At 40.3% G+C, this 27,744-nt stretch overlaps 1 protein-coding gene across 1 annotated transcript; it reads right to left on the reverse strand.

Annotated features, from left to right (window-relative positions):
* Positions 1–1,904: 1,904 nt before the first annotated feature.
* Positions 1,905–26,679, reverse strand: aars2 (alanyl-tRNA synthetase 2, mitochondrial (putative)). The gene is made up of 22 exons (XM_071387439.1): positions 26,393–26,679; positions 25,773–25,961; positions 25,369–25,514; positions 25,073–25,264; positions 24,589–24,733; positions 21,272–21,417; positions 17,257–17,365; positions 17,139–17,177; positions 16,808–16,922; positions 16,555–16,682; positions 15,699–15,843; positions 15,304–15,473; positions 14,938–15,051; positions 13,909–14,049; positions 8,590–8,727; positions 8,278–8,381; positions 7,743–7,851; positions 7,151–7,276; positions 6,612–6,722; positions 6,251–6,334; positions 5,908–6,021; positions 1,905–3,157 (listed from the first exon to the last, which is right to left on the reverse strand). Exons 1-22 carry the CDS (start codon positions 26,645–26,647, stop codon positions 2,984–2,986), a joined length of 2,994 nt encoding a protein of 997 aa, XP_071243540.1. The 5' UTR covers positions 26,648–26,679; the 3' UTR covers positions 1,905–2,983.
* Positions 26,680–27,744: the final 1,065 nt, after the last annotated feature.

Consider the following 27,744-nt stretch of genomic DNA (forward strand, 5'->3'; position numbering starts at 1 on the left):
TTTGTGGAAATGTGAGAGGAATGTAGGAGAATATAACACAATAGTTCTGGTAAAAGACAATACAAAGAAAAAAACAACCATTCTTTTGTATTTTTTGTACCATCATCTTGGAAATGCAAGAGAAATGCCATAATGTATATTCCAGCCAAGGTGCAGTTTAGATTTTGGCCACTAGATGGCAGCAGTGTATGTACAAAGCTTTAGACTGATCCAATGAACCATTGCATTACTGTTCAAAATGTTAATCAAGACTGTCCAAATGTGCCTAATTTGTTTATTAATAACTTTTCAAGTTCATAACTGTGCACTCTCCTCAAACAATAGCATGGTATTATTTCACTGTAATACCTACTGTAAATTGGACAGTGCAGTTAGATTATCCATAAATTAAGCTTTCTGACAATATCAGATATGTCTGTGTCCTGGGAAATTTTCTTGCTACTTACAATCTCATGCTAATCGCATTAGCGCACAGTAGCTCAACCGTCCTGCGGGTGGGACACCAATCTGTAGAGATCCTTAAGAGGTAAAAGAAAAGATGGAGAGGGAGTGAGAGGGAAAGAGACACTTAACATTGCCACATTCAGAAACGACTCTCACCTACAGTAACCATATACTTTGCACACGAACCGCTGCCCGCTTTGAGCAAGAAGACACCAAATACCGGACAACTACGAAAGATAACCCTGAAGGAGCTGCAAAGCTCCACATGGGAGATTGGAGTATCTGTCCATAGGACCACATTAAGCCGTACACTCCACAGAGCTGGGTTTTACAGAAGAATGGCCAGAAAAAAGCCATTGCTTAAAGAAAACAATAAGCAAACACGTTTGGTTTTCGCCAAAATGCATGTGGGAGACTCCCCAAACATATGGAAGAAGGTACTCTGGTCAGATGAGACTGAAATTGAGTTTTTTGGCCATCAAGGAAAACGTAATGTCTGGTGCAAACCCAACACCTCTCATCACCCCAAGAACACCATCCCCAGAGTGAAGCATGGTGGTGGCAGCATCATGTTGTGGGGATGTTTTTCATCGGTATGGACTGGGAAACTGGTCAGAATTCAAGGAATGATGGATGGCGCTAAATACAGGGAAATTCTTGAGATTTGAGACTGGGACGGAGGTTCACCTTCCAGCAGGACAATGACCCTAAGCATACTGCTAAAGCAACACTCGAGTGGTTTAAGGGGAAACATTTAAATGTCTTGGAATGGCCTAGTCAAAGCCCAGACTTCAATCCAATTGAGAATCTGTGGTATGACTTAAAGATTGCTGTACACCAGTGGAACCCATCCAACTTGAAGGAGCTGGAGCAGTTTTGCCTTGAAAAATGGGCAAAAATCCCAGCGGCTAGATGTGCCAAGCTTATAGAGACATATCCCAAGACTCTTGCAGCTGTAATTGCTGCAAAAGGTGGCTCTACAAAGTATTGACTTTTGGGGGGGGGGGGTGAATACTTATGCACGCTCAAGTTTTCCGTTTTTTTGTCTTATTTCTTGTTTGTTTCACAATCAAAAATATTTTGTATCTTCAAAGTGGTAGGCATGTTGTGTAAATCAAATTATACAACCCCCCAAAAAATCTATTTTAATTCAAGGTTGTAAGTAGGCCAAAGGGTCTGTTGAGACAAAGCACATTCTTTGGTGAATTTGGAGAGCACAGGCTTGGATCTTCTCCCTTGATTAACAACAGGGCATGAGTTGTTAATCCCCACTAATTCTTTCCTTCCCCCTCTATGGGTGAGGGGGGGTCTGATTGAAGTTATTCATTGCAAACCTGATCTATTTGGATTCTCGTGGTCAGTCATTAACAATTTAAATATACAATTATACCTATTGTAAAAATGTGAGCTTTGAGTTACTCAAGGTTATCAAGTGAATAATTAGTGAAAATTGTACAATAATAAATTACCTCAAATGTCTTTATTCCTTCTAAAACAAAGAAAGTAGACAACTGGAATATGCATAATTCTTACACTCATAAATTGTTAATTATTACAAGGCTGGCATTCAGTACATCGCAGGACAAACTAGACTTTCCTTATTCTCCACAATCTTAGGACAGAGGCACAATACAACAATACACATCTCCAAACACTGTCTTGACTACCTACTCATAATGCTTATCATACACATGTACATACTGAGTCCTGACAGAAATTCCAGACACTTGCATCCATAATAAATAGGAGCAGGGGTTAAATTGGGCCGTCGCATTCTATGAGAGAAAAGAAAATCCCTCTCAAAGTGCTTTCAAATTGCAGTGGAGAAAAACATGCATGCCAAGTCATTGTGGCCTACAACATTCTTAATGTAATCGCTGGAAAACACACCTTTGAAATCAGTTTTGATGGCCACTGTTAAAAGAGGAGGATCACAGAGCTTTCTAGTTTTACTCAACGTATTTCTCAAATCCCCAAAATTTGTGAACTGCACCATTTTAGAACCAGAGTTTTTAGCAGTGGCATGGTTTATGCCCGTTAGCACTCACCAATGGTGTTGAATGCATAGGAAAGACCAGGGCTAAACGTACCATGGGGCAGGTGGTATTCACAGTACATGATCCTTGGATGAGTGCCAGTGGGACATTCAAATCATCAATATGTTGGTAACTAGCAACAAGATAATGTTTAGAGTTTGTGATCTAGCTAATGATTAGCCCAATGGGGTGAATGCAGATGGGTAACCCTCAGCCTATTTATTTATAGCTACTATGCTACAACAGGGGAAATTATATTTTAGATGTCAGTATCATTTCATTTTAGAATAGGCTGTCCTTTGAAAAGTCACCCGAACTGAACTTCTCACAGTCATTCTCCCCCCCCCCAAAATTGTAGGTTCTTCCAACCTGTAGTATGCTGTAATATGTACTTTTGTCATCAACCCCCCATGTGGCAGTTGGAGAACTTTTCCATTGAACAGGGGTGTATTTTACCTCCACCCTATGGTAAATGTGGGCTTGTGATCCCTGGACGTTTGTACTTAGCATCTGTTTTGGGTCTTGTCCTGTGCATACTCTTCAGCACACCTGAGTGCCTCAGTGAGGTTGGCCACACTCCCTGTGCCCCTTGCCACAGTGGCAGAGCCACCTGCGTTCCCTCCCAGGCGGGCACACACTGTCAGGGCCCAGTCACTGGCAGAGAGAGCACTAAAGCCCTATGGAGAGACAAAGATGAGGAGTGAGTGTTGGTGTGATGGAGAGAGAACAGGTGGGTAAGAGTGTGTGAATATATATACACATATGTATTTGGACAGTGAAGCTACATGTTTTAATTTGACTCTATACTGCAGCATTTTTGGATTTGAGATCAAATGTTTCATATAAGGCGACAGTAAAAACAAAACAAAAAAAAGTTTTATTCGAGAGTATTTTCATACAGTGCATTCAGAAAGTATTCAGACCCCTTGACATTTTCTACATTTTTTTACGTTACAGCCTTATTCTAAAATGGATGAAATTGTTTTTTCCCCCTCAATCTACACACAATATCCCATAATGACAAAGCAAAAACAGTTTTTTAGAAAATTAAATATTACATTTCATAAGTATTCAGACCCTTTATTCAGTACTTTGTTGAAGCACCTTTGGCAGCGAATACAGCCTCGAATCTTCTTGGGTATGACGTTACAAGCGTGACACACCTGTATTTGGGGAGCTTCTCAGATTCTTCTCCGGAGATCCTCTCAAGCTCTGTCAGGTTGGATGGGGAGCGTTGCTTCACAGATATTTTCAGGTCTCTCCAGAGACGTTCGATCGGATTCAAGTCCTAGCTCTGGCAGGGCCACTCAAGGACATTCAGAGACTTGTCCCGAAGCCACTCCTGCATTGTCTTGGCTGTGTGCTTAGGGTCATTGTCCTGTTGGAAGGTGAACCTTCGCCCCAGTCTGAGCTGAGTGATCTGGAGCAGGTTTTCATCAAGGATCTCTCTGTACTTTGCTCTGTTCATCTTTCCCTTGATCCCAGTCCCCGCCGCTGAAAAACATCCCACAGCATGATGCTGCCACCACCATGCTTCACCGTAGGGATGGTGCCAGGTTTCCTCCAGACGTGACGCTTGGAATTCAGGCCAAAGAGTTCAATCTTGGTTTCATCAGACCAGAGAATCTTGTTTCTCATGGTCTGAGAGTCCTTTAGGTGTTGTCATGTGCCTTTAACTGAGGAGTGTCTTCCGTACGGCCACTCTACCATAAAGACCTGATTGGTGGAGTGCTGCAGAGATGGTTGTCCTTCTGGAAGATTCTCCCATTGCCACAGAGGAACTCTGTCAAAGTTACCATCGGGTTCTTGGTCACATCCTTGACCAAGGCCCTTCTCCCCCGATTGCTCAGATTGACCGGGCGGCCAGCTCTAGGAAGAGTCTTGGTGGTTCCAAACTTCTTCCATTTAAGAATGATGGAGGCCACGGTGTTCTTGGGGACCTTCAATGCTGCAGGAATGTTTTGGTACTCTTCCCCAGATCTGTGCCTCGACACAATCCTGTCTCGGAGCTCTACGGACAATTCCTTTGACCTCATGGCTTGGTTTTTGCTCTGACATACATTGTCAACTGTGGGACCTTATATAGACAGGTGTGTGCCTTTCCAAATCATGTCCAATCAATTGAATTTACCACAGGTGAACTGAACTCCAATCTAGTTGTAGAAACATCTCAAGGATGATCAATGGAAACAGGATGCCCCTTAGCACAATTTCAAGTCTCCAAGCAAAGTGTCTGAATACTTATGTAAATAAGGTATTTATTTATTTTTGCTAAAATAAAGAAAAACTGTTTTTGCTTTATCTTTATGGGGTAATGTGTTTAGATTGATGTGGAAAATAAATAGTTTAATCCATTTTAGAACAAGGCTGTAGCGTAACAAAATGTGGAAAAAGTCAAGGGGTCTGAATACTTTTCCAAATGCATTGTAGGTGAGAGTGGGGTATGTTGAGCCATTATTTACATTCAGGATCACTATATCAAAGGAAATATACTATTCTTTCTAACATAGATATTTACAAATATTTCAGGATGTTGTTCATCCCTGAAAATAATCAGAATTCATGTAAACATAACCGTTTTGAAAACATAGTTGTCCAAAATAAGTGGTCTCTTGGCACAATTTACCTTGATTATGGGGTAATTTGAGCATAGGGACAGGATTAGCATAGGGATACATTTCTAAAACTTTGCACTTTTAACATAGACTCAGGTCCTGGTGTAACCTCATATCCCAGTGATAATGCCCTGCATTACACCTGGGAAGAAAATACTTAAATTGTGGCCTAGAGGAGGGCGAATCCAACTGAGGAAGGCATTTTTCATCATTTGAACTTGTCTAATCACACGAACGCGAGCTGTCTTCAAAATATTATGCATAAAACTGCCAAAATGTAATCTTCATTTGAGGTATATTGATTAGCCATTAGATCAATTACCCACAAAGCAATCATTTTGACTATATTAGCCCATAGAGCTACAAGGATGCACTTTCATGCTAGGGTTAGGACCTCATATTACAGCTTATAGAGACCCCAACTGATGTACAGAACAGTCTTAAAACAATCTACTTTGGTTTAGATAAAATAATCATGAAACCTATAAAACAAATCAATTTGACTTTGTGAAAATCAAGTTTTTGGACCGAACTTGCTTACCACTTTTCCCATGTTGTTTCTTCCTTCACAGACTCCATGAAATAATGACCTCTCCCTAAATATTTGGTCACACTATTAATTTTGTGTATGGTTTCCTAGAAACAAGGGGTGGCTCAACTAACCCTTTGGCACAACTTACCCCACTCTCCCCTATCTTTTTTTACCATTAAGAAATGAAAGCACTTTATGTATTTAGTCCCCCCCACCCTTGACCTATTGAGAGAAAATGCAGTGTCAGTAAATACAGTGATGTAAGAGCTAGACCCTATACCTTGGGCACTTGGCACGCACACAGGACCTTCCCCGATGGCTGCTGGTGGGAGAGTAGCATGATCAGGGTCCCTGGGGCTCTGTCACTGTATTGGTTCACTGTCTTCATCAGCACCTACAATGAGAGCAATGGGATCAACTACATCGAGGCTCAGTTTCCCAGAGCCTTAGTAACGGTATGTGCATCATTAGAATCTAAGGTGTTTCCAAAAAAACGATGGTTGCACTGAAAGTGCTCACTCTCTGTGAATACTGATGCATTAGTTTTATATGGGGCAAAGTGATCTAATTGTGAACGTTAAACACCTACTTAGCCTCATCAGAAATTCAGATGAAAAACATACTGATATAGAGTCTGTGTCCACAGTGTCCACTACAATATTCTTGTTGCCATTCTTTTTGAACAGTGATTGGACTTTCACAGCAGCCTGCAAATAGAACAAAAGTAAGTAAGAAAGAGAAAATAGTTAAAAGTACAATAGTATAATGTACATTACCATTATTTATCATGCATTAACTATTGTGATTGTTTTATAATGCTGTTGTGACTCGTGTCTTCCTGCATACAAAAAGTTTGAAAACAGGATCAACTTTGTTTATTGTACATCGATCATTTTCATGTATTTTTACTTGTCACATTAAATAGTTATTGTGGAGGATATAATACACGTTTGAAAGGACAATGGGGTTGTGTGCTTGTGATACCTCTTTGGTCTCCAGTTTCCTTATACTTGTGTTGGTCGTCCTCTGTAGACCTTTGAGGCGAGTTTGAAGCTCCCTCCGCTTCCACTGTGGTATGGGAGTGCAATCCACTGCCTGGGACAAAACACAAATAAGGCCTAAGCATTTGTGTCATATTCACATTTAATTCTAACTATTTAAAGTAATGTGGTAGCTTGGGACTATAAGGTTATATCTGCAAAAAGATGATTCTGAGAAAATTGGCTTTAAAGTTTCGAACCATCATTGATTTGAGTGGTGTAATCAATTTTTATCATGTATTCTTTTGACCTTAACTACATGAATTGGGGTATTTAGAGTACTATATAGGTGGAGAACATTGAACAGAACAAGGCTATGTCAATAACTAAAATAAAAAAATGCAGGTCCCATGCTCTCGGCTATTCAAACACTTAGGCCATAATTTAATACTGTCTGAAGTTGCCTTTTGGAGCATTTTCAATATTGTCTGTCTAATGACCATCAGTTAGGTCAGTAGGGAGGGAGTGGAAAAGCACACATACATCTGTCAGTATGCCCACTTCTTTGGCCAGCCGGTTGGCACCTGTGAGGGAGGGGCTGGCGACCGTTGCAAGACGTGCTGACAAAGACTCCACTTCCTGGGTCAGGATCTGACCCGCCTCTCGAGCCTGTGAGCCAACAAAACAACGACACATATCAGAATGGATCTCGTTGAAAGCTACTTGTGATTCTGTAAAACTTTCAACTTGGGCTTTGTACCAATTAACTCTCCTTCCTCCAAAGTGTGCACTTATTCACTCCCCTTCACTAATTTGAAAGGAAATGACTGGTTTAAGAAATATGGTGGAAACTCCCACAAGCCCATGCCTCCAACAATCCAATGCTTATTTGATCATGGAGTGTTTTTTAAAAGATTAGTGATACATGACGTCCTAAATAGGAAAATGTACATAATTAATACTGAACCAGCAACACAAAAGTCTTGAGCGAGGGACTAACTGGTGTTGTAAAACATGAGAATAATTGGGATAAAGTGACGTGATTGTATATAGTCCGCTACTATGCACCTCTGGTATATTCACAATAAGTCACGGCCTATTTAGTTTTATGCCTTCTTGCTTTTATATAACACACCTCTCTGGCGTCGTCTCCAGTGACTGCCACGATACGGCTGATCCCTTTAACCATCTGCCTCTCGGAAATTATAACCAAATCCCTGATCTCCCCGGTCGTCAGTAAATGCCTGAAAAAGAGAAAAACGCTTGGTCTAGTAGCCCTTTAGAAACAGCCAATGAACATATAATATTTAGCATTGTTCACAACTATAGGAATTGTAAAATCTACTCCTCCAAATATATGATCCGTTTCTAACCTTAACCCACGATAAAATGTATAAATTCTACTGTCTCTTCTCATTTTCATATGTTGGCTCTTTTACAGTATATTGAACAATTTGCCACATCCTCACATGCCGAAAGGTGAGGCAGTGCATATTGTCATTTCGTAATATCTTATGGTAAATAACAAGTAATGTTAAGTCCTATATTTAAAAATGCCTTTTGAATCTATCATAGAGAGGGAGAAAGAGTGATTGAGTGAGAGACAGACAGACAGACAGACAGACAGACAGACAGACAGACAGACAGACAACCAGACAGACAACACTTACGTCCCACAGCAGAGCTCCACTGACGTCCATCTGTCCGTCGGAGAATCGTACAGGTCTGCTACGGGAACTGCCACGGACACCACTCTCACTGGATCAGGGTACACCTAGGAAGAATTACAGAGGATTCGTGAATCCTCCAATGCCAACACACTATTATGCAGAATATCTTGCACTTACAAATTGCAACCATTGGGTTGACACTTTTTCATGCTCTTAGCAACATAATGCATAACACTTTACAAAAACACCGTTATTATCAACATTATTCACTTTAATCTGGGTAGGAGTGTCCCCAAATCAACACACAGTTACCTCATCCACAGTCCTTAGACCTGGGATGTCTTTAGCCCGGGCCAGGGGAACCTCTTCTATGTACACCGCATTATTCTCTGTGATAATGTTGTGGATGCTCCTCTCAATCTCCTGGAGCTGGGGAATACTCAATGATCCCTACAGAGTGACCACCAAAAATCAATTATTATTATTACATCCAAAAAAGCGTTTTCATGCTTCTATACAAAAAGTGATTTTTTTTTGCTTATCTACTGGACTTTGGCAATGTATATACATACATTATTCATAACAGGGATGTGATTACTCTAAGGGCGTTGTCACATGAAATTTGTTACCCTGGTGCATTTGGAAGAATTCCACAGAATACGTTTGGGTTTCACAATGTTTTTTTTTTTTATGTATCAGAATGTTTTTGGGAATTCTGGGACTGTCTGCATTAAAACCCTACTAGCTTAAACATGGAGACCAATTTACAATAATTTTTACTTTCTCTTATGATTTCCTTGAATCAACAGTATTGTTGAAATGTCGGGACCATTATGCATATTCTGAAGGATGTAAGAGCAGCAGGACAACAGCAAACGATCTGCCTAAACCGACACAGTAGGCTCACACAACAAAGCCGAGGCCAGCGGATTTTAAGGATGAATAAAGAGTTAGAGGTTGGATATGTTTCTCAGCATACTCATCCAAAATCATGCAACAAGGTGAGTAAAAAGATGCCTGGCTATTTCTGCGCAACTTGTTGCCTCTATAGAGTATAATAAAAGACCAACTGTAGTGAGAGGTTGAGTAGTTCTCGCATGACTGTAGAGGGCTTTTGGTCAACTGAAGGGAAGATGGAGGTGTTTGCTTAAACGCAATGACTGTCACATTAACACAATAAACACACTAATTATGGCATGCTGTTAGCTGTATAATTTCTGTGAAATTCATAATGAGGCTTTTGAGGAGGATGATGTACAACAACAAATCATTCCCAGCAATGCAACTGGAAGGGAGGGCCAGGTACCACAGGGCCCACCATAGCCTGACCACAGCAGCAGTGATTTCAGTGATGCTATCACCTCATACTTTGCCCGGCTTTAAAATTGAACATGGAAAGCATTCACAAAATCATCAGTTGCTGAAGTTTTTTATGACAAGCAAAACTGTGAATTATAATTTCTACAATGAGTATTAAAAACAAATCAAACACAGAATGTGTAGGCTGTGCAAACAATCAATTCAATTCAATTAATAAAATACTGCATTGGCTTGGTCTTGTTTTTTTTGTGTTTTATAAAAACAACATTTAAGTAATCCAAACGTAGGCTACAGGGGCGTAGGCTATTCAAACGTAGGCTATTCAAGATATTATTACTATTACATTGTTATTATACAACGGGTGGGTCTAATCCCAGATACTATTTGGTTAAAACCGCATTCCAGCCGGTGTCTATCCCACAAGTTACCACAGGCTAAATCTATGACGAAATGCCTATTTACTCTGTTCGATCTGACTACACAAACTACTGTCTCATCAGCTCAGCCAGGCAATGTACAGTATATACCAGATCTACAGTGCCTTCGGAAAGTATTCAGACCCCTTGACTTTTCCCACATTTTGTTAGGTTACAGCCTTATTCTAAAATTGATTAAATTGTTTTTTTCAGCAATCTACACACAATACCCCATAATGACAAAGCAAAAACAGGATTTTAGAATTTGTTTCAGAATTTTTTTAAATAAAAAAATGAAATATCACACTTACATAAGTATTCAGATCCTTTACTCAGTACTTTGTTGAAGCACCTTTAGCAGCAATTACAGCCTCAAGTCTTTTGGGGTATGATGCTACAAGCTTGGAACACCTGTATTTGGGGAGTTTCTCCCATTCTTCTTCGCAGATCCTCTCAAGCTCTGTCAGGTTGCATGGGGAAAGTTGCTACACCATGTTTTCAGGTCTCTCTAGAGATGTTCGATCAGGTTCATGTCCGGGCTCTGGCTGGGCCACTCAAGGACATTCAGAGACTTGTCACGAAGCCACTCCTGTGTTGTCTTGGCTGTGTGCTTATGGTCGTTGTCCTGTTGGAAGGTGAACCTTCGCCCCAATCTGAGGTCCTGAGCACTCTGGAGCAGGTTTTCATCAAGGATCTCTCTGTATTTGGCTCAGTTCATTTTTGCCTCGATCCTGACTAGTCTCCCAGTCCCTGTCGCTGAAAAACATCCCCACAACATGATGCTGGAACCACCATGCTTCACAGTAGGGATGGTGCCAGGTTTCCTCCAGAAGTGACACTTGGCATTCAGGCCAAAGAGTTCAATCTTGGCTTCATCAACCAGAACATTTTGTTTCTTATGGTCTGAGAGTCTTTAGGGACCTTTTGGCAAACTACAAGCGGGCTGTCATGTGCCTTTTACTGAAGAGTGGCATCCGTCTGGCCACTACCATAAAGGCCAGATTGGTGGAATGCTGCAGAGATGGTTGTCCTTCTGGAAGGTTCTCCCATCTCCACAGAGGAACTCTGGAGCTCTGTCAGAGTGACCATCGGGTTCTTGGTCACCTCCTTGACCAAGGCCCTTCTCCCCCGATTGCTCACTTTGGCCGGGTGGCCAGCTCTAGGAAGAGTCTTGGTGGTTCCAAACTTCTTCTATTTAAGAATGATGAGGCCACGGTGTTCTTGGGGACCTTAAATGCTGCAGACATTTTTTTATACCCTTCCCCAGATCTGTGCCTCGACACAATCCTGTCTCGGAGCTTTACGGACAATTCCTTTGACCTCATGGCTTGGTTTTTGCTCCGACATGCACAGTCAACTGTGGGACCTTATATAGACAGGTGTGTGCCTTTCCAAATCATGTCCAATCAATTGAGTTTACCACAGGTGGACTCCAAGTTGTAGAAACATCTCAAGGATGATCAATGGAAACAGGATGCACCTGAGCTCAATTTCAAGTGTCATAGCAAAGGGTCTGAATTCTTATGTAAAAGGTATTTCTATTTTTGATTTTATAATAAATGTGCTAAAATATCTAAAAACTTGTTTTCGCTTTGTCATTATGGTGTATTGTGCGTAGATTGCTGAGGATAGAAAAAAAAAAAGTTTTTAGTATAAGGCTGAAACGTAACAAAATTTGGAAAAAGTCTAGGCGTCTGAATACTTTCCGAAGCCACTGTACTGTAAAAAGCATCTAGACAGTATCTCCCATTTCTTTTAGAAATGCATTCGGTTTTCAACAGCGGAGATTAGTAATAATCTGCCTCTCCGACATTTGCAACATTGTTTCAATATTGAAATTCGATCTCTAGCTGTCCTATGGTAATGAACGTGTCGGGAGTCAGGACGAGACAGACCCGCTGGCAGCTTTTCTCAGCCAGTCGAAATCATGAATCAGCATAGTTTTTATGGATATACTGTATACAAAGAAATGTCAATAAAAAACACGAAATGCAGCTAGTTTTCTGTCATTCCAGCATCAGTTTGAAGTGATCGTGTTGGCTATCTCTTCTGAACAGTGGCCTGGCAAGAGGGCAAATGTTCTACAGGCGAAAAACCACATCATTGTTATGGATGTATTCCCCCCCCCAAAAAAATCACTAGAAAACAGCTTAAACATAAGAAAATGCAGATACTTTGCTGTTATTCTGGCTCCATTGTTTGACGTGACTGTGTTAGCCAAAGTAGGCTAGCTAGCATGCAAGGGATAATAATGTTGCCAGCCATCATGGCAACAGAACATTTAGAACAAACGACTGGGTCGAGTCCATAGTTTTAGAACGAAAAGACTTAATGACTGGGTCGCGTCTCTGGCAAACGAATCGATAGAACGAACGACCAGCCGGCTTGGGTAGCAACCCTAGACTTGTGTAGGGACTATATCTTGTGGAAGGATGAAATAGTAACAATAAATCAAAATAAAGTTATTGAAAATGTCAATAATTATTTGAATATGTTGGCAACTCCGGTGTCAATATATCCGCCAAACACCGGCTTCGAGGGCATTATCACTTAAACATTACATGCTATTATAACATAAACATATTATTTATAACACAGCATTGTTGAATCCTTGTTTCTGATTGGCTAGAAGGGCATTCTAGAATGAATACTAAAACCAGATATCGGGACAGTTGGAAAAGATATCGGGACACCTCGCAATCATGACGCAATATGCGCCACGGCATGCAGACTGTACTTGCTACAAAGTTACAGAAAGCTAAACCAACAACCACACAAACTGGAATTGGATACATTGTAAATCCATCTCCAAAGAGGAAAAATTTAGCTAGCTTTTGATGTGTTTCTGCAGAGACATATTTTTGGGGGAGCATCTGATGACCTAATGTGGTACTGTAAGTGATGAACATGAATTTCTCCTGTCCCCTTCGCCGCTAAAGCTGTCAAATCTCCCCACATGTTTCTAGTTTCAGCAACTGATATGTTTTAATTCGGTTGTCATATTGGTAGGTTAGCTAGCAACAAACTGTTTAGCTAGTTTCTAGCAGTGTTTAAAATGCTATGTGAACTCCTCGTAATTAACAGTCAGTGTTGACAAGTGTCCTGACGAGGAGGAAAACCTTTCTAGCTATGCCAGGCAAAATCAGGCATTATCAGTTTATTGTTATGGATGTATCCAAATGAATGTCAATAGAAAAGAGCTACTTTGCTGTTATTCTGGCTGCAGAAGTCGTGACTGTGTTAGCCTGTAGCTAGCTGGCTAATTAGCAATCAAGGGATAACGTTGCCGGAACATAAAGAACGAACGACTGGGTCACGTCCATAAATATTGAACTAATCGAAGTAAGACTGGGTCGCGTCACTCTAGCAACCAAAATATGAGAAAGTATGAATTTGCTTATTTAAATGAAAATATTTTTAAAAAATCTAATAATATTATAGTATTCTATTATAGTAATCTAATAGTATTGTTTTCTTTGGCAACTGTGGTATAAGCGGGATAAACAGCTTAAATAAATGCAACGGAATAAACTTTGCTGTTATTCTGACTGCAGAGGTAATGACTGTGTAGCCGTGGCTAGCTAACAGCAAGCAAGGGATAAGAATGTTGCAACGGAACAAAGAACAAACGGCTCCGCCTCGTTCTGCAGCGTTGTCCATTATTTCCAAGTTAATGTAGAGAATTAGTTTTACGGACATTTGTGCTGAGTAGTCAGCGATTTCGGTCTGTTTTTACAATGACAAAAAAAATCACCCTTGGTTTTCAATGTGTGGATAGATAATATAAGATACTGGTCATACTATAAGCTGAATCACCCAAGGTTGCTATGAGTATAAAAAAAAAAGTCCAAGAGAACAACGACAGATGATCAAATTCACGGGTCATACTGCATACCTTGACGCTGAAGTCAAAGCGTAAGCGGTCTGCAGCGACATGACTGCCTCTCTGCTCCACAGAAGAACCCAGCAGCTGACGGAGGGCGAAGTTGAGGACGTGTGTGGCGGTGTGCTTGACCATGCAGGCTAGTCTCTGTGGCTGGATGTGAATAAACATGAATTTTCTTATTAGCAAATTAAATTATGAAATGTAATATGCTATTAACATAATCATATTTATGACAAAGTATACGTCACAAACATCCCACTGGGCACAGACTTCAGTTCAACGTCTGGGTTTTGATGTGAATTCAACCAAAAATGTCACCCTGTCATTGGATTTAGGTAAAAAGTTGGGTGAAAAAAATACAAAATTCCCTTACGTTTATGACTTTGTAAATCCAATCAGTTTTCCACATTGATTCAACATCCTCACATTGATATTTTTTGGTTGAAATGATGTGGAAACAACGTTGATTCAACCAGTTTTTGCCCCGTGGGATAGCTTTAAAGAGCACATATCACAAATAACACACACACCCACAGTTAATTTGTTGCAGAAGCCTTATGAATAAATCTTTTTTATAAGTTATACTGCGTTTGTCTATGGCATGTGTTAAACTCATTCCTCAAAGGGCCGAGTGTCTGCGGGTTTTCGCTCCTCTCTTGTACTTGATTTATGAATTAAGGTCACTAATTAGTAAGGAACTCCCCACACATGGTTGTCTAGGGCTTAATTGAAAGGAAAAACCAAAAAATCTGCAGACACTAGGCCCTCCATGGAATGAGTTTGACACCCCTGGTCCATGGTAACCAACATATGTTTAAACAGGGCTGGCAGTCAAATACAGTGTGACTATAGATACTCTGTTGATTTATGACTTATTTGTTAATTTAAAGGTTGAACGTGAGGATAGTTTCACCACTACTTTCCAGAGACTTCAAAATAACACTTTCTTCCTATGACCCCACTAGCCTGGATTTCAAATGATCATGACTGCTGTGTAAACAAGGTCCATTGTGAGTCGACCTGTAGACAATGCTATACCTCATCCAGGTAGAGCTGGACCTGGTCTCCTTTTCTCAGCACTTCAGCAGCGGTGACCTGATGAACCACATATCCCCCAGCAAGCTGCACAGCCTCAACAGGGTACAGGACATCCTGAGGGAACACACACATCATTCCAACTAGGCTATTAAATATACTATGAATGGAATGATTCAATGAATGTAGTTTCAATAGCTTAATAAAAATGTTGCTGAGGGATAGGACATTCATATGCAGGAAAGTTGACATCAGAAAGATTCAATGTATGGACCCCACATTTTCAGGTACATCCCTAACAAGCAGACACCCGTTGTGACACAGTGTACTTAAACACGGTGTCCTAAAAAAGGTGTAGCTAATGCTGACCGGCAGTCCATCTCTGATGAAGTAGCCCTGGTCATGGGACTGCCCCCCTTGCTCTGCATAGAAACAGGTCCGGTCAAGCACCACACCACACCTCTGGCCCCCGGCCACTTCCGAGACAAGAGTCTGTCCACAGTACAGGGCCTGCACGGTAGCATGGCAAGGCTGGAACACTGGAGAAAAGACACAGGGCTCCTTTCAGAGAGAATAAAATGGACAGCAAAACAAAGGATAATTGACCTGAATATAATATATTGACTGAATATTATCCTTTGGAGTGCTGTGTAACTCATTCTCTAAGGATTTTAGTAGCGAGGATCCAGCACCCAACCGTTTTAGACTAATTACTGTAATTGTGAGTGAGCATGTTGTCCATAATCTCGAGAACTCATCCATACCATATTTGCCATCCTGTGCCAAGCTGTAGTGGTACTTGGGAGAGTCGTCTGTGTGGGGAACTTCTCCACTCTGCAGCTGAGCTAGGCTGTGCAGATCCAGATGGACCAGCGTATCCACAACAGAGGTCTGCACCTGACACCTAAGCTGGTGGTGGGGAGAGGAGAGACAGCCATCGAATGGGGTGGATCATTTTCAGTAAAAATAGTTATCTGCAAAGGCTGCTGAAAAAGCTAGACGGCCTCATTTAGTTTCAATAGGTTAAAACCATAAATGATTTATTCTTAAGAATTAATTAATGCTTTTAATGTAAAATGTAGTACTCATGAAATAATTCAGTGTTGAGTAAAGGAACAAACTAATGTATGATAAAATCATAAAAGTGTAATGTTTGAACTGTCCAGTGAAAATCTCACATTCAACTCATACCCAAATATTGTTTTTGACTCGTCCTATAGTCGTATGTGTGGCCAAAGCATAAATTAGAGAAAAGACACAAGAACTCCACCTCAAAGTTGAATCTCAAACAGGCCGTTTCAAAAATGGTTGCAATATCCTCATAGCACATGATGTCATGTTGGCTCACATGAATATTTTTAATGACCGTTATACGCCCACACCATACTGTTGTTGGGGTATGTCCCCACCATTCAAACACAGAAATACTTAATTACCATTTTTTGTAAGGAAAACTATTTCACTCATAGTAATTAATTACAGGTGATATTTCATAGAAATATGGAAACACTGGACATTTACTTTTTAGTATTTTGCTAAGCAGCTTCATAAAGCTAGATTAGACTAGCAATATTTGCTTCATGTAGAGAAAAGGAGAGGAAAAGCACTGACTGTAGGTACCTTTTCATTTTCAATGGCCAACACATCAAGGGCCCGTTGGTCAACACTCAAGCCCTGTTCCTCCAGCATTAGTCCAATGAGATCCAGAGGAAAGCCCAGGTTACGATGCAGAGACCAGGCCACAGGCACTAGGAGATAATCACACACACAAAAGATTGACTACTGAAATAAATTGGCCCAAAAATGTATACCACAAATACCCTATTACAAACCATACCCTATCCCAGTACTGTATCCTAGTACTGAAGCTGACCTGGGAATAGAGTGTCATTGTTCTCCAATCTCTGGAGTGTCCTGTCAATCACTCTGCGCCCCTGCTTCAGAGAGGACAGGAATTGGGCCTCGTTTTCATTGATTATATCCATGATCTGAAAATAAATAAAATAGATCTTAATAGTTTATCACTATACCTTCCTTGCCACTCACCTGAGAAAATGTGTCAAGTGAATGGCTGTGTACGAAATGTCAGGAAGTTTGTATATGCAAGACTTTATTTTAATTGCAGGAACTTTACTTCCTGGTGTATAACCGTCATTAAGCGTGTTGTTGATGTAATTTCTCTCATTTCAAGGTAATTAACTTACCCTATCTGTCTCTTTATGCAGTTCAGGATAAGCATCACCCTGTAGAAAAGATGTGGATGAGAGAGGATCAAGACCATGATGACAAAGGTCACAAGTCTCATATCACAGCCCAACTCACCAGGATGTGTGCAACTGTGGGTACCAGGCTTGCCAGCGCTCCCTCAGGGGCCTGCAGTACCTCAGTGCTGAACCTCACAGCTCGCCGGAGGATACGGCGTAAAACCAATCTGCAGCAGGCACACACAAACGCACGCACAAACACAATAATTGAAAGAGAATGAGAATTACAATTGTCAGATTATTGTCAGATGTGTTCACACCTCCCACAGTCTATTTTGTAAATTCAACTATATGTCTCAATCTCAAACAAATTTCACATTTCAAACTTCTTTCTCAATCTTTGGGATTGAGATATGTTAATTTTAGATTGAAATATGACTCTCAGTTAATTTAACCTTTAACACTAGAACCGCCATAGGCCAATGGCCACTGACGTTTGATTTTGTAAATAAAAGAAAATAGCCCCCCCAGAAAAAGTAAGTCCTGCTCCTTCCCTGACTTTTCCTAAATATTTGTACTTTACATTGGTCATTTGTCAGAATTATGAAATCACAAACAGCCTTTAGAGACTTTTTTCCTGTTTTATTCACACCTATTCCCAACTTAACCTGCCGAACAATGCGCAGCCAGGCACTAACGCGTCTCTCTTGCTCTACTCACTGAATGAATGACAAATGGATGAATGGGCAATAATTGTTCACCTTACTTCACAATGGAATTTAAATTAGGCCAAACTGAATGATAATGAGGGCGAAGAGGTTGATTTAAATTACAAAGACAATACTGTGATGATGAGTTTGTGTTATGCCTATTTATCAGCGTTGGTGCTCATGTTTAAGGCAAATCATTTGACCGCGACTTATGGGTTGATATCATTCTCTTTGAAGTTTTACTTTGTAAAAATAAGCTCTTATGGGACTGTTTAATTTACTATATTTACTTTATTTATATTTACTATTTAAAATAACTATTCAAACTTATTGTAAGGGAAAACAAAAACATGCTATGTGTTGCAGTAGGCCTTTAGAATAATGCAAACCATATCCTTGACTATCTGAGTTGATGAGTGAAGGGAAGCAAACTATGCCAGCCCACTGAATGACAAATGGCTGAATGGGCAATAACTGTGCACGTTACTTCACGGTCAAATTTAAAATGGTCCTAATTGAATGATAAGGAGGGTGAAGTAGTTGATTTAATTTAGAACAACAATAGTGTAATGATGAGTTTGTATTATGTCTATTCATCAGTGTTGGCGCTCATGTTAATAATTTCACAGTGCACCTTGTGGGTTGATACCATTCTCTTTTACATGTTATTTACACTAACTCTATTGCAAATCACATTTATTGTAAGGGAAACAATAACATGCTTACGTGTTGCAGTAGGCCTTCAGAATAATGCTAAACATATCCTTGACTCTACCAAAGTTGATGAGCGAGGGAAAATAAATGATGCCACTCAGCCTGCGCAGCCGGCCCACCGAAACTACACAAACTATACCGAAACTCATTTAACACATGATAACAGTTAGCCTATAGACAAGATTCAATTGACAATAGTCTGATGAGTGACAATATTATCAATTGTCAAATTGTACATGAAGAGATAGGCACATCTTGTAATTGACAGATGCAGGGACAGGAGCATCACTTTATCAAATCCTCCATCAGTCACATGCAGGTAAAACGTTTTGATTTCTATATAATATCAGAAAGAGCATATTCTGCAGTTTCTATGACACTTATCTTTGTCAAAAAAACTCTCAAAATTCAAGAGGTGCAGCTCTATTTCCAAATATCTGTGCTGTCTATGCCTTCAGCACATGACCAATCACACAGCAGCATTTCTCTGGATACTAAGCAAAGACTAGTGTCATGGCCTGTTCGGGTCAGGTTACCATGGACCACAATCCTACAGAGACATCTCTCACACCCACCAGCAGCGGAGAGATCAAGATATACGGAGGTGGGGGTTTTTATGACACCTCACGCTCATTGTAAATCTTAAGGCAGCAGACAAAATCCCTTTGTCCTCTCAGTGTAGAAGGAATGGAATGTATGATGGGCCTATGGAGAACCTACCTCAGAACAGTAACATGCAATAAATGAACTTTGGGACAATATGTTTCGTCAGCCAAAATGGTGGTAATGACGATAGATGGAATATGAAAATGAATGTTGTTTTTCTTATGTTATTAAAAGTTAATTGACGACGTTATAACAAAAACATTGTAACTTGAAGAGTTTTCAGAATATGTACCGGATGTTTGCATACTGTACGTTGTGTGGAAAATGTCCAGATTAAAGAGAATGTTTTTGTAAAGATGAAATGTGAAGTTAGTTGCCTAAATTGGATCTGAGCTAAATCTAGTGACGCCCCAGAGAACTTGCCGTAAAGACGGAAACGCCCCTTTCTGACCCGAGGGTAAAAAACATGTGAGATAAGAATTTACATATCAGACTAGGTGACCACGCACTGCAGCTAATGTCCGAGTAGTCGCAACCCCAAAACGCAACACGAGGTTGAAGAAGACAAAAGAAACTCGTAAAAATCAATGCTACGGTTGAGTAACTGTATCTAAGGTGAATTTAACCAGGACCACCCAGTTATTCTCTCCAGTGAATCGTGTGCCTACACTGCTTTTATTCCCACGCTGGAACCATCTACACGGCTGATCGTCCTCAGAAGACCTCTCTTACAGAACAAGGGCGAGGAAACAGACCATTAAGAGAAAGTACACTGACATCGTGTGGACAATCAGAGACTTACACCCGGTAACAACAGAAGTGTCGCCATCAGAGGAGAAGTCGGAACTCGGTCCACAAGGAGATAATTCCATCATTATATTCTGACCCATAAGAGTGGCAGTTCGGGGCAAGGTGTTAGGGTTAAAGTAAGAATAGTTTACAAATGTATCCAAGTGTGCTTTTCTCTCGTGCACTCTCTTTCTATATTAACATTTTGTGTTGGCCCGCTAGGGACCTGTTTCATTGTACTAAGTTCTAATCACTCGCCTAGACTGTGTGTTTGTGTATTATATCTTATAATTTTAGCTTGTTAGTAAATAAATAATCAACACAATTGGTGTGGTACAGACATTTAGTGGGTTCACGGATGATTCACGGATCATGCGACGTTCAGTATGAGACTATAGAAGAAATTGATTAATTAGCGACTGTTGTAAAATCGATATTCTGATATTCTTTGAGTTAATTTGGAAAATGGAAACTCAATAAACAAACTTTCCCATGGTGCCCCAGGTTATTGAGTTAATTATAAACAGTTAATCATTCGATGAACAGCAGTCGTCACAATCAATACAACGTCACGACACTAGTAACATAATAAACTTAAAATATGCTATTCTGTTTTTTTTTGTTTTAAAAAAATACATTTTCTTATTTTACACAATGTTTCTTTAGATCTGCCAAAAATAAATTATAAATGGACTTCTTTGTTATGGACTTGAACTAGTGGTTTTTACTTATAGCCTAGAGTAACATAAACAAATAAATTCTATTATGTTCTTTGAAATAAATTGCTATTATGTTCTTTGAAATAATTGTTTTTTACTATTCAAAATGTTACCTAAGACCTTTATAAACACAACCAAATGTATATTATTCCAATAGCATATTTTTCACTCAAACTTTGTATAATTACACAAAACATATCCTTGACTCTATCAAAACAAATAACGATTGTTGTCATATTTTTATATGGATATATTCCCATGAATATTTATTCATGCTTCACAACTGTTTATGCTCTATTTATCACGCGTTGGTGCTTACATTTGGGCACCTTGCGGGTTGATATGCATCTGATGCTAAAGGGGACGCCGGGGACGCCTAGTAACACTCTCAACGTTCTCTAGCGGGTACTCATAAGCTCAAAGGTCAGGCTGTTCTAGTGTTAACTACCGTTTTTTTTATACCTTTAGGTGTTATCATTCCCTTCCTCAATGAAGTGGAAATGCTTAGTAAGTTTGACATTTTTCAGATTGCCTGTTGTGCATGAGCCAAAATCTGAGCATGGTGCAGCAAGAGACTAACAGCAGTTTGACTCACTCGGCCCCTGACATGCCTGGGTAGACTCCGTCAGCAATGCAGACAGACAGGGTGCGCACATGGTCAGCAACGACGCGGTATGCCATGTCCACTTTGCCCACATCCGCCTCTCCAGTCCTCCCTCTATACTCAGGGCAATTGGAGCGCTAGATGGATTTAGATGATAACTAAATGAGAAAAATAAACAAAACAAACTACCAAACAAACAAATAATTTGGCACTAATACTCTCCTGTAAGAAAGGTATAGACATTTTTTTTTATTTTATTTAACCTTTATTTAACCAGGTAGGCAAATTGAGAACACGTTCTCATTTACAATTGCGACCTGGCCAAGATAAAGCAAAGCAGTTCGACACATACAACAACACATAGTTACACATGGAGTAAAACAAACATATAGTCAATGATACAGTGAAAAAAAAATAAGTCTATATACAATGTGAGCAAGTGAGGTGAGATAAGGGAGGTGAAGGCAAACAAATATATGTATAAATAAATAAAAATATAAAAAGGCCATGGTGGCGAAGTAAATACAACACAGCAAGTAAAATAAAACTTAAAACACTGGAATGGTTGGTTTGCAGTAGAAGAAAGCGCAAAGTAGAGACAGAAATAATGGGGTGCAAAGGAGCAAAATAAATAAATAAATACAGTAGGTAAAGAGGTAGTTGTTTGGGCTAAATTATAGATGGGCTATGTACAGGTGCAGTAATCTATGAGCTGCTCTGACAGCTGGTGCTTAAAGCTAGTGAGGGAGATAAGTGTTTCCAGTTTCAGAGATTTTTGTAGTTCGTTCCAGTCATTGGCAGCAGAGAACTGGAAGGAGAGGCGGCCAAAGGAAGAATTGGTTTTGGGGGTGACCAGAGAGATAAACCTGCTGGAGCGCGTGCTACAGGTAGGTGTTGCTATGGTGACCAGCGAGCTGAGATAAGGGGGGACTTTACCTAGCAGGGTCTTGTAGATGACCTGGAACCAGTGGGTTTGGCGACGAGTATGAAGCGAGGGCCAGCCAACGAGAGTGTACAGGTCGCAGTGGTGGGTAGTATATGGGGCTTTGGTGACAAAACGGATGGCACTGTGATAGACTGCATCCAATTTATTGAGTAGGGTTTTGGAGGCTATTTTCACATCTGTGAACATTCATTTAATCCCGTGGGAGCAACAGAGCCATAGCAGTTCATTGTGAAATTAATTATGACACATAATTTGGACAATCAGACACAAATAGAGCAACTTATCACGTTTTTTTGTTTTACCTATGTAGGGAAGGTTTAGTTCATTATCTTTCTTGCCTAGCTAAAAAAATAAATAATAATCTTGATTAATTCTCAGCTAAGATCCTTCTTATCTTTGAAATGTATTCTATACTGAACAAAAATATAAACGCAACATGTATAGTGTTGGTCCAATGTTTCATGAACTGAAATAAAATATCCCAGAAGTGTCCATATGCACAAAAAGCTTATTTCTCTCAAATTTGGTGCACAAATGTATTTATATCCCTGTTAGTGAGCATTTCTGCTTTGCCAAGGTAATCCTTCCACCTGACAAGTGTGGCATATCAAGAAGCTGATTAAACAGCATGATCATTACACGTGTGCCTTGTGCTGGGGACAAAAAAGTCCACTCTAAAATGTGCAGTTTTGTCACGGAACACAATGCCACAGATGTTTTGAGGGAGCATGCAATTGGCATGCTGTTGGCATGCTGACTGCAGAAATGTCCACCAGAGCTGTTGCCATATAATTGATTGATCATTTCTCTACCATAAGTCGCCTTCAATGTCATTTTAGAGAATTTGGCAGTACTTCCAACTGGCCTCACAACCGCAGATCACGTGTAACCACGCCAGCCCAGGACCTCCACATCCGGCTTCTGCACCAGGTGAAGCTGGTGGTTGAGTGAATGCCAAGAGCGTGCAAAGCTGTCATCAAGGCAAAGGGTGGCTACTTTGAAGAATCTCAAATATAAAATATATTTTGATTTGTTTAACACTTTTTTGGTTACTACATGATTCCATATGTGTTATTTCATAGTTGTGATGTCTTCACTATTATTCTACATTGTATAAAATAGTCAAAATAAGGAAAAACCCTGGAATGAGTAGGTGTGTCCAAACTTTTGACTGGTAATGTATAATAATTACTAGACAGATAGAACTCAATTTATATCTACAGATGGCGTTAAATCAGGTTTCCTGGATATTTCCTGCAAGGGTCGATTCTGGGTCCTGTACTTTTTACATTAACAATATCGACTTTGTCTGTAAATAATTGTAACCTGCACTTGTATGCCGATGATACTGTTGTGTATGCTATTGTCCCCCACGGTTGGTCTGAAATACAGTCTGCCTTCATTGTATTACAGAAAAACTTTATTAACCAGAATTAGTACTGAATGCAAGTAAAACTACGTATATGTTGTTCTCTAGAGCGCATAAAAATAATTCTGATGATTTAAGCACATGTACTTTGGTGGTGTCCATATTGATCGTGTCCGTGCTTACAAATATCTGGACATCTGGATAGATGAAAAGCTGTCTTTTAAAAAGCATATTGATGAGTTAAGAAGCTGAGAATAAAAATTATTATTCATTTGACGTTCCTATTGGTCCTAGACGATGGCGACATAATCTATATGAACGCAGCTGCCACTTCATTAAAGCCGTTAGATGCAGTTTATCATTGCACACTGCGCTTTAGTACGCGCTACAATTTTAGTACTCATCACTGCATTCTCTACCAGAATGTTGGTTGGCCCTCTGATGTCAAGTAGGTTGATATATTGCTATGTTTTCATTTTTAAAGAACTTTTACAAAAAGTCCCACTGTACCTAACATCATGACTAAACTTTAGACATACGAGTTACCACATCCGGTCTCAGGGATGGTTAACTCTGGAAATTCCTTTGGTCTATACTGAGTTAGGTAAATCAGCTTTTAGTTGTTTTCATGCACCTTATTTGTGGAACAATCTTCTAAATGTTCTTAAATTTTATGTTATGATGCCTTTGGGGCAAATTCACAAAGCTGATTAAGGATCTTACTACTCATGAATGTGTTTGTTTTTAATTGCCGTGTTTTTCTTTCTGCTTGCATTTAGATTTTCATGTGTGTATTTTCTGTAATTTATGTAATTCAGGGCTCATCTGTAAAAGAGACCTTGATCTCAGTATGACTCCCAGATAAAATAAAGGTTAAATAAAATGTCTGCTTCTCTTCCTCACCTGCAAACGTATTTTGTTTAATTTCTTAAATGTTTTTCTTCAGTCCTCTATCTCATTGTACTTAATTATCTGTAAACAAACTAAACTTACCTGTTGTATAGCAGACAGCAGAGGGGTAAAGAGGTCAGTGTCGTAGTTGGAGCGTTGTCCTTGGAGAACGGTCACCAGTCGCTCCAGACCCATGCCAGTGTCCACGCTGAACTGGGGGAGTGACCGCAAGCTGTGATCTGCCTCTCTGGAACAGCCAAACGCAAGCACAGAGTCAGACATAGGCTTGCAAACACAGACACACAATCCACCCTAGTAATGTGATTCAGTCATGGGAAAAGTATAACAGTCCATATTATAGTGTACTCCAGATGGAATATATTTTCATCACACAATAATGTAAAGATGTTGTCGTCTTGCTAACATCCTCTGTCAAGGTTAGAGTGCATGAGCATTAGCAGAAATTGTTCCTAACCTGTTGATATTTGTTGCTTACTGCAAAGTTTTTATACTAAACAGCATGTTCTAAATAGTATTTAGTATGGTTAAAAACCAAACTATAAGCCCCTGGTAGTAGGTATAGCACCTGTTGTATTGCATGAAGACCAGGTTCCAAATCTCGACCACATCAGGACTGTCCGCATTGACCAGCGAGGCTGCGTTACGGCCCCCAATGTGGTCATAGTGGATCTCTGTGCAGGGGCCACAGGGGCCAATCTCCCCCATCTCCCAAAAGTTGTCCTTCATCCCAAATGGCAGGAGGTGATCAGAAGGCACTCTACAAACAAAAACATCAACCATGAAAGAGAATGGCGAAGGATCAAAACACAAATGAGTCAGGAAGTTGTTATTATCTTGGAGAGGAAACTATGCCTTTCATACCCCATGCTTAGCCAGATGTGGCGCGTTTCCTCATCTGCTGGCAAACCAGAGGTGGCATCACCGGCAAAGTATGAGACGTAGAGGCGTTCTGGAGGAATCCTGTACTCCTCTGTGAGTAGACGCCAAGCCATGATGCACGCTTCCTCCTGCACAGAGACATAAGAGTGCTTATGGCTCTAATCTGAAAGGGCATAAATGCCATAGTGGTCCCTTAACCTATTAACCCCTTAATAGTTATTTCATGAAACATGAATTGCTCATCTAGACTATCTTTTTACATTGTAGCAAATTTCCATGAAGTAGACCTTTAAATTAACTCTGCTTAGTAGGCTTACATGCACTTTTACACCTGCCTTTTAAACTGCTATGGCATCATAGATCAAAGCTACATGTATGTCACACACCTTGAAGTAATCGCCAAAGGACCAGTTTCCTAACATCTCAAAGAAGGTGTGGTGGTAGACATCTCGACCAACATCTTCCAGGTCGTTGTGTTTACCCCCAGCCCGGACACACTTCTGACTATTCACTACACGCCGGTATGTGGCCATTTCACTGCGCGGGTCTGCTGCTCCCAGGAAAATGGGCTTGAACTAAGTGAAGAGGAGAAGAGTGGCATCATTCCAACTCAGAGCCAGTGAAGTTGGAGCACCCTAAAAAAGCTATGATGGCATTTGATGTATGGCCTAAGGTATGGTATGTATACACAACTTTTCACTTGCATAACTAAGTAAAAAAATCAACTGACAATCAACAAGACACAAATCTGCATTTGACTGGAATTGCCTTTAGATAGCTAGCTAGTAGGCCTATGTATTGTCTACACTCGCTCAATGCTGTTGTTCACGTGGGACTGTACACCCATAGAGTAACAGAACTGTCAGAGGTGTCAAATCTCCAGTGTCATGCATGAGGCTAGCTTTCTTCGCTATAGCCCCTTGCAAATAATCAAATGAGTGTCTACTGTATTCAATAATATAGCTAATACTTCATGTGAAAACCAACCGATGATTGTTCAATTTACCTGGTTCATGCCTGCGTTGACAAACAGGAGACTCGGGTCTCCCCGCGGACGAACAGGGGAGGATGGCACAATTATGTGGTGGTAGAGTTCATGAAAAAAATCTGTGAACGTACGCCGCACACGATTAGACGAAAAGTCTGTTTGAACCTGAGAATATGACCTTGATAAATGTCCTCTGAGGCTTGTAAGTGATGTTAAATTATTGTTTATCACTGCTCTGTACCGATGTGTCAAGCGACTCATGTGCGCCGCCATGTTGGCAGCTCTTCTTCTTCGGTGGAGTTTAATGGCGGTTGACATCAAATGTTAATGGGGCATTACCGCCACCAACTGGACGACAAAATACCAAATATATTGCCGAAAAAAGGGGGGAAACGATATCATGCAAAATACAAAAATAGACAGACGCATCAACAAGCAAAACCCACCCCCCTCATTCAGTCACAGTCCAATCCAATTTCTCTGACTTTTTTGCTGTGCTTTAGAGTTGATGACTATTGCAATAAATGACACAAAGCACACCTTTTTAACATTTAATGTATCATGATCCCTTAGTTGCTGTGAAACCTTCACTGGTGGTGGTGTCTCTACTACCATTGTTTCTTCATCACGACTCGCTCCTTCCCTCTTCTCATCGCGTCCAGATAGGAAACCCTCTGGACAGCACTTACTCTTACCACCTCTGTCTCCTTTGGGCGTATGTTTGTCACCACAATTGCAGCATTGCAACTCAGCTGGCATACGATACTCTTCCCATCTGCATACACTTTCACATTACCATATATTTTGCAGTTATGACACTGAAGGGGCTTGTGCACAAAAGCTCTTACAGGGTATCTCATGAATCCTAACTTTACATGAGAACGGAGAGACTCTTCATCAAAGTACAATAGTTTGATGAAGCACATGTCTTTACTCCATCCACCATATGGGGCAGTTGATGTGCACCAAGCACTCCATCAAGGTCTTCAGTTATACAATCTGCATTTACTTCATGCCCCACCCCAGAGATAACCCTCTTGATATGTGCCCTGCTTAGAAAATCCATACACAAAACATTCCACTACGATATCTTTTTGAGATGCACAGCACACTTCTTCTGCTCCGCAGACATACAATCAAAAAATGTGTCTAGACTAGGCTTGGATTTCACCACACCTTTACTTCTCTTGTTTCCTTTCTTTTTCACAACTGTAACCCACTTATTCTCACTCTGTGCTCTCATCTTTACCTGAAGCACCGTCGGTTTCAAATAAAACATCCGTTTCCGCCATCTCCTCTGCACAGAGGGGCATGGTTGCAGCTCATCTAAGGTCTAAGGTAAAGGTGTGCAGTCTGTGTCCAATCACTGA

Source organism: Salvelinus alpinus, chromosome 2, assembly GCF_045679555.1.
Source record: "Salvelinus alpinus chromosome 2, SLU_Salpinus.1, whole genome shotgun sequence".
Lineage (NCBI taxonomy): Eukaryota > Metazoa > Chordata > Actinopteri > Salmoniformes > Salmonidae > Salvelinus > Salvelinus alpinus.

Coding starts and splice junctions, on each gene's coding strand:
- aars2 (XM_071387439.1), bottom strand. CDS start 26,647: ATGGCGGCGCACATGAGTCGCTTGACACATCGGTACAGAGCAGTGATA. Junction 24,734..25,072: donor GTCTTCATGCAATACAACAG/GTGCTATACCTA, acceptor TGGCTGTTCCAG/AGAGGCAGATCACAGCTTGC. Junction 7,277..7,742: donor CTGGAGACGACGCCAGAGAG/GTGTGTTATATA, acceptor GTTGGCTCACAG/GCTCGAGAGGCGGGTCAGAT.